Below are 13,670 nucleotides of genomic sequence, written 5' to 3' on the forward strand. Positions count from 1 at the left end.
ACTCTTCCTGGCCATTGTCAAACCAGCCCCATTCCTGCCTCCAGCAGGTTCAGAGAAACTCTTTTTCATCTCCAGTGCTGGATACTCCCTGCTTGCACATCACAGCCACCCCAAGTCCCAGCAAGGGCTGGGCAATGTTGCTGCCCTCCATCACGGGGACCTGGCAGTCACCAGTGTCCACACCCCTCCCCAAGGGATGCAGGAAACCTCAAAATGTCCTCAAACCTCGTGAGCAGGAGGCAGAGGTCTGCAGAGCAAATGTAACTCCCAACAGCCAATGCCAAGCCAGGAGGAAACTTTCAACTGAAATCCCAGCAAAAAATGGGCAGAAAGCCAAAAGCGAGGGGGCTTGGCCAAATAACAAATATCCCGAAGGCAGCTCATGGCCAGGATTTGCAGCCAGGCGAGATGGAGCCAAAACACTTAGAGGCAAGATGGGGTCCTCCCACCCTCAGTGGTCTGGAGCCAAAGGAGAGGGGCCAGGAGAACAGCAGGAGGGCTGGAGTTACGTCAGCTGCAGCCTCACAAGTCCATGGGGGTGAGCAGCATATCCTGCTCAGGGAGTGACCCCCTCGCCTGAGGTTTTGGAAACCTCACAGAGCAGAGAGCCCACGGTCCCAGAGCCACCCGGGGGCCCAGCTGTGGGGAGGGAGGCTGGAGTCAGTTGGGAGAAAGGAAAAGGTCTGAGGGGCAGGTTTGGGGCAGGAGGGATGTGTTATTGTGAAGAGGGCATTTGATTGTCCTGGAGGAAGGAAGAGGGGGAAGTTGGTCCCACTCCTGAAGGCAGGTGCATGGCTGAATTTATCAGGGGGAAGGAAGCAGGGATGGAAGCAAGCCCGGAGCGCTGGGCGGCTCCATTGGACCTCATGGAGGGTCACAGGAAGAGGCCCAAGGCAGCAGTGCAGCTTCACATGGCGGGACATGGCAGTGCTGGGGGGGGAGGGTGGGCACAGTGAGCCCCCTGCCAGCCCCCCACCAGCCGTGGCACTGGGCTGGGATCTCCCTGGCCACACGATGCCCAGCACAGCACACACCCCATCAGCACAGTGCCCCGTCAGCAGCCAGGGAGGTGCCTGTTCCCAGGCAGGGTTTGAAGACGCTGCATGCCTGTGCAGACCACAAGACAAAGCAAAGGGAGCAGGGGCTTTGCTCTGGTTATTCCCAGAGAGGCAAAAGACGTGCCCAGAAAAGTTCAACTCAGCTACATAGTGTCGGGAACAGTCAGTTCCCGTTCCTGCTCCACCATGTCCTGCACAAACTCAGAGATAGAGAGTGAGAACTTGTTCAGCTGCAGATCAGAGGGCACTGGAGTCATTTTCTAAGGCACAGGGAAAAAGCCAGGCACAGATGAAAAGCACTGGAGTCAGCGTTTTAAGTGAGGGTAAGAACATCATCCTTCAATCTGCACTTCCTTGATTGCTGTGACTGTTGCCTTCCTCAAGCCAGGGTGTCTCCCTGGAGAGCAGGACAGGCTCTGGGTTCCCTGCTGACATAGGGGTACATCTCCCCAGGGTGACAGGGGTGGGTGGGCAAGCCAGGGGGTTTGAGATGCTGATAACAAAGAGCCTCTGGCTGCAAAACTTGCTCTACTACTCCTAGCAGGAATTCCTGCCACATCCTAGCCCTGGGCTCTCCTCCAGCTGGAGGCAGACCACAGCCAGCACTGAGGTGGCTCCTACAGCACCTGGTTCAGCCATGGAGTCCTTGCTGCAGGATGATGGAGGGGCTGAACTTTACAGAGGGCCACCAGGAGGCTTGGGCTTCTCTTCCATGAATATGACCACTTGAGGGCTACTAAAAACAGATGCATCCAGCTTGGGAAGACCCTGGCCCATGAATGACTGGAAATCAGTAAAGCAACCTGGAAAATTATTGCAGGATGTTTGCTCTCTCCAGGGCAGCTCAGGTAGGATTGAGGACACTGGACTAGCAGAACCACTGGCCTAACTCAGTGCAGCCCACCATGTTATTGACCATACAGGAGCAGCCTGGACATCTCCATGGTTTTCAGCACAAAACTCAGAGTTCACAAAGCTGAGCAGCAGGCTCAGGCAAGCTGTGTGTGTGCCCAGAGCTTAGAATAAGGAGACAAACCTTCCCTCTAGTGGCTGTATGGCACATGATTCCCACAGTTACCTTCTCTACCGGAGAGTGTTATTTTTTAGGCTCAACACAGATCCTAAGTGCATCAAATCGTACAAATTCTATGTGAGTTTTTAGTGGCTTAAATCTGGCACAGCTGCTGGTTTGCACAAAGCCATAGCCAGCCCCAGGGGCCTGTGTCCACTCTGCAGCTTACAGTGCCTCTTCTAAAAACCTGTGATAATTCCCTGGATGGACGGGATTTTCACACCCAATGTATAGGAGTCGCTGCTAAAATAAACTCCCAACAATAAAACACACTGTCTACATTCAGTGCTTAACTGAAGTGTTCACATCAGAGAATCAGAGAATGGTTTGGGTTGGAAGGGACCTTTTAAAGGTCATGTAGTCCAAAGAACAGGCTGAGAAAGGATAGAATGACGATGAGTACTACAGCAACAGGATCCTACAACTACACTAGCAAACAGTGTAGGAAACTTTTGTAACTAAGACACCTCCCTATCAGGTCGTGGCTAAGGGTAACACAGAAAATCTGACATGAGCCCTGCCCAAAAAACAGAGAGACAAGCAGCATGCCCTTCTTGCCTCCTTTTCTTTGGCAAAGAAGGGAACGCTTGCCAGCCCCAGCAGGTTGACAGGATGCAGTGTGGCCTGGACATAATAATTAGTGCTACGGGCAAGTTAGTGCCAGGGATTTGATGCAGACATGGGAAGTATTTCAGCATTGCTCCTGGGAAGCTCCTGGCTGTCCTGTGTTTACTCCTCTCCCTGTGCAGTGCTGGTAACCCACACATGGGCTGCATGTCCCACTGCTGCACTGTGTCTTTGTCCACAGACCTGCTGATTGCCTCTGATGGGAAGGAAAACAAGAGAAGCTCAAAGCATGAATGTTTTGGGATTCTTTTGTTGAAGGTAGGTTTAAAAACCCAAACCTGCTACAGTCTGTAAAGCCAGGCTCTTACCAACACTGCTGTGTTAAAGCAGCTCCCCATATTCATTTTTTTCATGAGCTGTTGCTCATGGTTGGTGGTTCTCTGTCACTACTCCAGTCCATCTTGCTTTTATTACAGATAGTGCCTTTCCTGAAATGGGAACAAGAGCTATTTTCTGCCCCTTCAAATACCATTTGTGGAGCTGGCTGACTAGATGCCAGTCTCAGAAAAGTTAAGTCTGTAAAACAGGCCATAATTCCTCTACCCTATTAAAAATATACACAAAAATAAACCCCTGTTCCTATCATCATACTGCCCAGGAATAGCAGCTCAAAGACAGAAACATAGCAACAGGATCCAATTAATGTATCGATTAAGAAGCAGAAAATTCCCAGAACAAATATAGTCACTCTGTTTTTTAATCCTGAGAAAAACTCAGACCACAGTATACATCCGTGTAAGAAACCTCACAAAGAAACAAAGAGGCATCTGTTTTACACCATTGCTCCTATTCTTTCTTCTTGATGGACAAGCCTGTATAAATTCCACACAGATTAAAAAGCACTGGACCATGCAATTATAATGGTGGAGGGCATTTAAAATGCATTTACTGAGAAGAAACACTGGTTGTCATCTCTTTCCTGATGTCAGTACAGCCCGTTACATAGCTCCCTTTCTGTCACTTTATTTCAGAGTTCAAAAATCCAGCAGGCAGCAGAAGTTACAGGACGGGGAAAACGGCTCTTTCTGATAAAGTTACACTGAAGTACAGGGCTCCATTCTGGCACTAAGTTACTGTCATTCAAGTGGCCCGAGTCCTCATCTTGCATCAGTGCCAGACAGGCTGCACTGTCACATTCCCAGGATGTCTCCAGATCCCTTCTGTAGCCAAACCCAATTTGCGAAACAAAGAAGACAGGAGCACCCCATGCAGGACCCCCTTCCTGCCTGCTGCTGGCTCACTTCACCCGCAGCTCAGGCTCTACGACTTGTCAGAAACCTGACCAGGTCTCAGTTCCCTCCCAAGTCCACTTTGCTCAAGCTCTGCTATAACTGACATGTATTTAAATTCACTAGATCTGTGGTTGAAGGTCTCCACTAATTCGTAGGTCTCGGAACGATCGGTGGCATAGAAGAGCTGTGCCTGGTTGGCCAAGCACTGGGCTTGGTGCACCACCTGTGAGTGAAAACAAAGGACCTGTTACCATCCACGGTGGGATTTAAGTGTCCCCTTGAAAAACACTTCAGCAGCTGAAAGGCCACAGTCCTACACATCAGATGGCTCAATTCCAAGTCACCTTTCTTTAGCAAATCTCAGCAAACCACCTCCCTCTTGTTCCTGACCTACTTACACACTTTGGCACTGTGTGTTTTAACCACTCCCCTGCTGTGTGGGGGCCTCAGAGGTCAAATGTGTCTTTTCTCATCCCTGCCCACTCTAAGGCACTGGAGATGCACCGAGTCCTCATCTTTCCCCTCTTACAGCTGACCTACTTGCAAAGATTGATTGTTTACTCTGAGATACAACAGGGCAAAAGCATTACCAGTGGCTGCTCACCATTTCCAAACAGGTGTAAGTAGGTCAGTTAGAGGTGGGATATTTTAGTTATCTTGTTCCACCACTACAATCCCCAGTGTCATCAGTCCAGGCCCTGTGCTAGTGCAGATATGCAATTAACTGTGCACCCCCACAGAGAACACAGGCACACAGAAACCAAACACAGCTCTGGAGGTCTCCTGCTTTGACAAATATAGTATTAACCTTCAAAACACTGTTTTAATTTGTTGACGGGTAAAAAGCAGAAGCTTTTTTTTTTTCCTACAACAATAAACTATAATATCCAAATTAAAAGAAAGGGAATGCATGAGCTGAAATCACCAAAGACTGATGATTCCCTTCTAGCTTTCCCTAACATGAGTAGATTAGGTTAAAGAAATCTAGCAAGACCATTCTATGGCAAAGGGTCTTTCAAAGACTTCACTATAATTTGGTTTTAGTTCAAAACTGTAGGAGGAGTTGCAGCATAAAATGAAGGAAGGCAATGAGCAGACTTCTCTTACCAAGAACTTGGAGTCCATTTCTGCTGTCATTAGTACTATCCCTTTTTCCTTCTGCAGCTCGGGATAGTGGTACAAGACCAACTGGCTTGGAGCTGTTTCACCTTGGGTCTGAAGGAGAGAAAGAAACCTGTCAGTATCCCACAAAAAACTTCAGCTCTACTGCAGATTTGGGTGCTTGATTACAAACCTTTGAGCATTAACTGCCACAGAGGCAGTTTTCAGGGCTTAAGGGCCTGTTTGAATTAAAAGTTCATTATTCATGGTATTTCCAGAAAACAAGGGATTTGCAGAATTAGATTGGGGTTTTTTTCTTGACTAAAGACCATTTTGCATATAAAAGAACCCACAACTTTGAGAAAGATATTTCATCTTACAGCATCTACTGCTATTTTAAGCAGCTTGCACAAACAGTTCTAAAAAGTTTGGCTCTTGCTTCTATTTTGAGACTACTGAACTTCTGCCTCATTCTCATTTAGATTAGAGACACTTAATACTCATAACTTCACTAATTTACCTGTGATTAATTTACTCATTAACTCAAAACTAATGGCATTTTTTTCATGATAATTCTTTTCCAGTTAAGCTAGATAACCTGTTGGTTAAACTATTTAGCAAACACCCTGTACTGCAATATGCTGATATTGTATATTTCTGGATCTTAAACCAATTCTGGACTTTTTATTTCAAACACTCACCTGAACGTTTATTAGGGAAGTAAAATGTAATTCTGTTCCTGACCATTGCCCCACAAAGAACTCATAACCTTCTTTTCTTGGCAAGGCATAGAGAAACTGCAAAGAAATGATAAAATAAAAAACCAAACCAATTTTCCCTGTCATAGAACAAAATGATGCCTGTGTCACACTGGCCTCCAGCATTAATGTTTTAGGGAGAGAACCACAACAGAAAAAAGGGTTTCTTTGCCCCACCAGGAGTGACAGGACAACAAGAACCAAACTTCAAAGCAGACAATAAACCAGAATTACCTTATCGGTGTTATTTCATTAGCAAAGATGTTAGCACATATTTTTAACAGTATTTTATGAGACACACAAAGGAAAAGAAAGGACAGTGGAGAACATTCAGACTCTGACCTTTTTGTTCCTGCCTAGAAAATTAACACCAGAAATGGTCAAACGGAAGGTAAAGAACATTCAGAGTATTTAATCCTGTAATTTCACCAACTGCTCCAGAACAGGCAGCAAGCATTTTCCCTCTGGAGATTCACAGCCTGTTGGGCTCCATAGGCTACAGACTTGCTCATTTTCCCACACCAAGGGAAAGGACAACATGGGAGCAGAAAAACATGCAGGATACCTGACTAAATGCCAGTGCACTGTACAGATATGCACTTAAGGCTATAAATAACTTTCCAATCTCCAAGTAGCTCGGGAAGCCAGATATATTTGATCTTGCTCTTGGCAAGTGAAATATATGGGGCTAATCCATCAACCCAGTAAAGTCTCCATTCCCTGGGAGATTCTGTGCTCCCGTTTCCTCAACCCTACATCTCTTCTATCTAGATCAAACTGTTTAATACATATGAATGGCCACTGCTTTATCTGAACACTAAGACAAGTATTTGAACACCTGGGTTTTACTAATTGCACAGATACAATAAGTATCAGAATACGTGAGGGTCAAAAGTTTATGACTTAGGCTTTGGAGAGGAGAAGCACCACGTTGCAGCTACACAACCACGCGCGGCGAGTCTCTGCCATACGCACCGACGGACATTTCTGGGCTCTCTTCCACATTAAATCAAACTTCTCTGCCTTTGGGGAAGGAGAAAGAGAAATTCAATTTTCACAACACAAACGTGGATGCAGAGTTGTTCAAAATCACCTCATCAACCTCTGCAGGGTACAACTTCTACCTGGAGGAGGTCCCACACTGTGGGAGCAGCTAACGATGAGCGCATGGAAAACTGTATTTAGTTCTTAGTTACCTAAACGTCATTGGTATCCCATTTTCACAATGCTGTCCCCTAAAATGCAGCAGCAAACTCCTCTGATCCAAAGATTTATTCCTTGGAGGTAGGGGCCCCATGCCTCAGGCTTACATTACATCCTCTCTCAGTAATTCCTCCACTGCATCACATAGTGTCAACAGTCGAGCAAGACAACATATCCCAGCATATCCAGGTTGTGGATTTTACATCATAGTCATCTGTTCTTTGGTATAAAATTGCAGTCAAGATATTCACTCAAATAATATACTTAGTTCTTTTTTATATTAAAACCACAAGCATGTTTGGTCAGCCCTGATGAAACCTGGCAGTCTCATTCATGTGTTCTCTGTGTTCCCCCAAATCTTTTGCTTCCCAGCACCATATATTAATACCTACTCTAAGGTGCTCAGGAAAGAAAACATATGCCATTCATCAACAAGCAATTCCTCTGTGTGTACTTCAGAGCACTGGAGAAATTATGAAAGGCCTTTCTTCCAGCCAACAAAAAGCTTCTGGCAAAAGACAAAGGGGTTTTTTTTTTCCCTCATGACACCATGAACTGCTTCCTAACGTGCCTGGGATCTGGTTTGCATTGAAGCCTTAAAAAGTTTGCAAGCTTCTCTTAAAACAGTGCACCAAAGAACAGTGCCAGCCCCACTAATGAAAGACCTACATCATCTTAACTGGAATCCCTGGCTTTGGCCCTCTGCTACAGTAAATGGGCAAGTCAAACTATTTTCACAACATCCACACGTTGGGAAAACTGAAACCCAGAGCTGCTTGTCTTCAAATCCCACACTGCCATTTTCAGAGCATCCAGCACATCATACATTTAGGATACAGCCTCCCACTGACCACAGTTGCAGCTCAAAGGGCCAAATACAATTGCAAATCAGAGCCCAGATCTAAATGAGGTTTCAAGAACTCAAGGAACACACGGTTTGTGCACAGCTGTGAAAAGGCAGATTTAAGAGATCGCGATCGCAGAATGACTCTGAAGAAAAGAATAAAAAGAAATCCCAAAAGCAGAAAAAAAAACCCCTCCTTCAGCCTAACACAGACTAAGACCAATTAACATCTGGTAAAGTTATCAAGAATAAGAAATATGATCTTATCACAGGAAACACCATGCAATCTCAACTAAAGACAGTGCTGCCAATAATTGTAAACGTATGAAAGAAAGGCACACGTGATTATCCACGTGCAAGTTACCAGCCAAGGGCTCCAGAACTGCCAGATTAACCTTGAGTCAGCTGTTTGTGCTGCAGGGAAGAAGGGAAAGGAACAAGCAACTCTGAGAAAAAATAAGTAACTCTAAAAATACAAATGCTACCTATATAGACTCGAGGGCCCTGTGAAGAGTATTGGATGCTCATAATAAAATAAAGCCTGGAAATTCAAGCCAGGTATGCAGAAAAAAGTACTTGATTTATTGAGACTCCTCCAAATGACAAAAAAAAAGGGATATGCATTTTTGGAAACAAAAGACTTTGTTTGGGGTGGTAAGATCACTCAGCCCAGAAAGAAAGCTTGTTCTTGAAACCTCATTTTCCTTCAATGATTGCTTTTAAAAGCAACAGAATCACAGTTGGAAAGGAAAGCTTTACATGCTGGCTTTTCAAATGCATAACTACAGGGGAACTACTTACAGGAATAACAGCATAAACTGTATCTTTTGCAGAAAAATACTGATTCCAAATCTGTAGGAAACCAAGGAGATGAGATACAGTTAAAATCCAGAATCTAGCAGTAATATTAAATGCTTTAGAATGTCAACTAACCTTTGTAAGCACTTTGAGAGGTCATTTTTTAATCAAGCCTGACTGACTTTCTTGCTAAGGCAACACACTCCTCGAAAGGTTGCAGAGTACTTGCACCAAATGACAGATTTCAACCAGGTAACAGAAATCATCAGTGGGCTCAGAGGTGGCTCAAGATGTATTAGCCTTCAGAAGTGCTTCTTACATTATTCTCAAATATCACACTAATGATTTCCAGAGGGTTTGAGAGGTGTTTTTTTCTGGTGCTGGTGGTTTTGTTTTGGTTTTTTTTTTTAATAAAGAACATACAAAACATTTTCAACAGAAGACAAATCTTTGCATAATGCTCCTCTGTGGTGACCATCTCTTTCTCCACCGCAGCAGGATGGCAATACCTATAGAGAAACTAATAGTTCCTAATAAATGGACAAGCACAGGTAAAAGTCCAGAGTTCAGGACTTTTTCAGTTGCTCTTCCCCAGTCCTACACAACTCATGAGAATTGTCAGCAAAATTTTTAGTCAGTGAAACAGAAATAGGGGAAAGGAAACATGAGATCTAACCCAAGCTATATCAGAAACACGCAACAGACGTGACTTTTAACTAGATAAAAGGGAATACACTACAAAGCCAAGCAGGTATTAGGGAGGATAATTTCATTTACACTGCTCTTCAAACAAATAGACTCACCCTGCTCCTCCTTACCCTAACCAACTCTAGTCTGAGTACACAGGCTCCCAAGTGACAGATTTTTTTGACTCAAGTCCAGATATATTATAGATGTATTATTTATCAGGTAGGTACATCCTAGGAGGACTTACCTAGATGGATAAAACTTTATCTTCTTCTATTGATATGCATGTGAATATGCTTTTTATAAACATACATCCATAGCTGTGTTTTATTTTTCAGTCTAAGTAAAATTTCCATCCTTACATGTAGATTACTATTAAGCACAGATATGAAGCAAATCTTATTCCATTTAAATCCATTTAAATCCATCACCTGTTTTATCTCCTCCGCCGATTTTTCTTTCACCATCTCAACATTAAGAATTGAGTCAAGTGTCTGCAAGAGAAAGCATAAAGAATTTGCCATGATGGCAGTTCTCTGATTCTTGTAAGAATCCAGAATTAATGGATGCATCTACAGCAAACAAAATCAAACTAGAGGAACTTAATTCAATTTCCAGTGTGACTTAGTCCTCTTAATTGCCAAATAAACTAGTAAAACATCAGCAGCAACACACCATAAAACGGATTCACACACTGAGGCAGGAGAGATTTTTTCAGGACACAGCACATGCTTTGCTCCAGTTGTGCAGAGCTCTACTGAGGCTGCAAGTGGAGCTGCATCCTTTTGCCTTCAGCCACCTCAAACAGATGCTTTTTGGCAGATTTACACAGAAGGTGCGTTTCACAAGAGTGTGAAAGAGAATAGAACTGTTCTCTTGTCCCTGGGCTGGCTGATCATTGGAAATGTATTTGCATGATGTAAAAGCAGCTTAACCCTTTCCATTTACTGTTCAGAACAGGTCCCCCAGTTAGCAGGAACTTCCAGGATGTCATAGAGAAAGGACAGGTTAATAAAAAACAGGTTAACAAAAACCCAGAGTGCCAGGAGTTTTAAGACTGAACACGATCCCAATAATAAACTGAAATCTTACACTCAAATGGAGCATAAGGAACACCAGATTTATGTCAAAGAGCTCTTGGCTGAAGATCTGATTGTGGCAATACAAGTTAATCTACATCCTTGATTTGTCACAATGTCCCCTCCTAACACTTAGATTTGTTTCCCTTACCTTATCCTTTGTGAATCCTCCCTTTGATGTCTTAGTGCCCAAGCCTCCTGCCTACAAGAAAACATTCTTCTTTAGTTTTATAGCTAATGCCTTAATACCATTTTTTTGCCTTCCTTGCCAATCATAACATGGCTGCTGAGAAAAATCTCCTGAGTGGGAGCTCAAGTTTAAGATATTTAAAGATTCCTGCGGTGTATTTTTAATAAAATAAATGACTGATTAAGTGAAGTAAATAACTTAATGTTAATTATGAATGTCAAGGCCAGAAAGGATCGGTTAAAAGCAAACTATTATGCATTTTTGGATCCAATATTATTTCACCCTTTTTTTGCGTTCACTAAAAAATGATAAATGCAAGATTGTGTCAATCCATCTGGTCAAACTGATCTGGAACTAATTAAACACCTAATCAAGACATCAGCAGGGAACTTACAGTCTAAAATACAGCAAAAATAATACACTGGAATACAGAACAATACTTTTAGCCACCACACAGTGAAATTCCAGGGCTCCTACGAACTGGAGCACTGCAAGTTTGTAACATTATGCTGAGCCCATATAAATAACTTCATAGCTTTAATGTATGTGATTTACAAAGAAAATTGGCCTTGCCTTTTCTTCCATGCATCTGACAAATTCTCCTTGTTTGGAATATCCCACAGGCTGCTTTTTCACTTCACTTCTTTTTTCCATACGGGATTCAAACACATCTGGGCTGGATCTGAATTGGAAAAGGGAACATTAACAGTACAATGGAACCACAGAACATCTTGAGATGGAATGGACCCATAAGAGTCATCCAAGTCCAACTCCTTGGAGCATAACTAGACAAAAATTCATATAACTAAAACATTTCAGTTTTCAATTATGACAATAAACAGGGACAATCACTGCAGTGTTAAGAAACTGTCTAAGCTGTTGCACAGTGTATTTGCTGAATCTCCTACGATCTAAGGCTTTGGATTTCAGTTTTTGGCACTGGATTCCAACAAGGCCACGTTGGATGGGGCTCTGAGCAACCTGGTCCGGTGGGAGGTGTCCCTGCCCACGGCAGGGGGGTTGGAACTGCGTGATCTCTAAGGTCCCTTCCAACCTAAACCATTCCACAGTTCTACGATTGAGTCTATGAAGTCTTTTGCTTCATTTATTTTTGTTGCTAAGTAAGGTAACCCACCTTTATTGGGATAATTCAAAACCATGATTCTTCTACTGGCTGTTCCAGCTGGGGCCTTTCCAACAGATGGACTTACACCCAAAATAAGACCAGCTTCTACCTACTAATTTTCTGTTCAAATCTTCCTCTATAGTATGACAGAAGACTAGAAGCTGGAATACTCTTTGCCTGCTCCAATGGTTGCCAAAGGTGGAAGGCAGTGCTGGGTGCTGAACATCATTTGGCCTTTTAAAATGCTTACTGTGGTATTTGATTCATGTTCTTAACTTAAAATTCTGATTTTTTTTTTTTTTTTTTTTTAGCAAACCTACCTATTACCAAGCTGAGCACATCAGCAGACCACCTGGGCATGGACAACATCCCCGACACTGGCAATTCCCCCCATCTCTCTCTCATTTTGGGGTGTCCCGCCCAATATTTGGGGTTCCCTTACACTTAGGAGATACCCAGGATATTGGGGAGACCCCACAGACTCTGGGAGGAGCCCCTCGGATGTCAGACCCCCCCCAGTTTTTAATGTCCCACCACGGGATGTTCAGGACACTGACACAAGCTCACTGTTAATCCCCCGTTTCCTCCCCCAAATTTTGGGGTTCCCCCACCCTTAGGGGACCCCCGGGATGTTGGGGAGACCCCCGGATTTGGGGGGGGAACTCCAGGATGTTGGACCCCCGCCCTCAGATTTTAATGTCCCACCGTGGGACACTCATGACACCGGGACAACCCCACCACTGACCTCCCTTTCCCTCCTCCCCCAAAATGACACTCACTGACTCGCTGCCAACCACACGCGAACTTCGAGGCAGCCATAGGCCTAAACTAACCAATTTCCGCATGAGGGCGCAGTTCTAAAATATAAGGACCTCCCTCTTTTAAAAAAACAGCTCCCTCAGCACCCCCTTTGCCCACAAAGTAGCTCCCCCACCCACCTTCCCGCTGCCCCCTTCCCTCCCTCCCTCCCTCAGCGCCGTCTCCCCCCCGCACCTCCGCAGCTCCTGGATCTTGTGGCGGTACTTCCCGTAGAAGGGGTTCTCCTCCAGCGCCGCCTCTCCCGATCCCGATCCTGCTCCCGCTCCCGGCCCCAGCACCCCCCGAGCCGGCGGTGCCAGCAGCCCGAGGGGCCGGAGCGCGGCGCGGCTCCTCAGGGCCGCCCCGAGCCCCCAGCCCTGGGCCAGCTGCCCCACCATGGCCGCCATGGCCGCTCCGCCCCGCGCTGCTCCCGCCCCGCCGGCCGCCCACAGCCCGGAGCCCGCCCCGCCAGGAACCGGCCGCAGCCGCAGGCTGGGAGTGAGCTTTTATTGGCATCGATTAAAAGTCCCGGTACATCTCCTCGGATGGTGAGATTGACGGCGAGATAGGCAACAGGTTAGCAAAGGCATACAGTGCTTTCGGAAAGCTTCATAAAAGAGTTTGGCGAAATAAACACCTGAAGAACAGTACAAAGATCGGTGCTTATAGACCCATGGTGCTGTCTACTCTCTTATATGGATCTGAATCATGGGTCATCTACTGCCACCACCTGCGTCTCCTAGAACGCTTCCATCAACGCTGTCTCCGCACAATCCTAAACATCCACTGGTCAGATTATGTGACCAATCCATCTGTTCTAGAACAAGCAGCAGTCACAGGTATTGAGGCCATGTTGCTGAGAACACAGCTGAGCTGGGCAAGACACGTCTCCAGGATGAAGGACCACCACCTCCCTAAGATCCTGCTTTATGGTGAACTTGCCACCGGCTGCTGCAAGGGAGGAGCCCCGAAGAGGAGATACAAGGACTCCCTGAAACAACATCTCAGCCTTGGCCATATTGACCACCATAACCGGTCTACTCTGGCCTCCAAATCAGGAGGTCTGGAGACACACCATCTACAACACTGCTGATGCT

At 45.2% G+C, this 13,670-nt stretch overlaps 1 protein-coding gene across 1 annotated transcript; it reads right to left on the reverse strand.

The window, feature by feature from the left end:
• Positions 1-3,436: 3,436 nt before the first annotated feature.
• ATPAF1 (ATP synthase mitochondrial F1 complex assembly factor 1) lies at positions 3,437-12,999 on the reverse strand. The gene is made up of 9 exons (XM_032696924.1): positions 12,769-12,999; positions 11,223-11,331; positions 10,611-10,661; positions 9,812-9,874; positions 8,697-8,747; positions 6,824-6,871; positions 5,792-5,887; positions 5,097-5,204; positions 3,437-4,212 (listed from the first exon to the last, which is right to left on the reverse strand). Exons 1-9 carry the CDS (start codon positions 12,978-12,980, stop codon positions 4,018-4,020), a joined length of 933 nt encoding a protein of 310 aa, XP_032552815.1. The 5' UTR covers positions 12,981-12,999; the 3' UTR covers positions 3,437-4,017.
• Positions 13,000-13,670: the final 671 nt, after the last annotated feature.

The sequence above is a fragment of the Chiroxiphia lanceolata genome, chromosome 9 (assembly GCF_009829145.1).
Source record: "Chiroxiphia lanceolata isolate bChiLan1 chromosome 9, bChiLan1.pri, whole genome shotgun sequence".
Classification (NCBI taxonomy): Eukaryota; Metazoa; Chordata; class Aves; order Passeriformes; family Pipridae; genus Chiroxiphia; species Chiroxiphia lanceolata.

What these genes read in the sequence shown, in the direction of transcription:
- ATPAF1 (XM_032696924.1), bottom strand. Translation starts at nt 12,980, where the DNA reads ATGGCGGCCATGGTGGGGCAGCTGGCCCAGGGCTGGGGGCTCGGGGCG. An exon ending in GAGGATTCACAAAGGATAAG is followed by an intron (nt 9,875 to 10,610) that starts GTAAGGGAAACA and finishes TTTCTCTTGCAG; the next exon opens with ACACTTGACTCAATTCTTAA. An exon ending in AAATGGACTCCAAGTTCTTG is followed by an intron (nt 4,213 to 5,096) that starts GTAAGAGAAGTC and finishes TTTCACTCACAG; the next exon opens with GTGGTGCACCAAGCCCAGTG.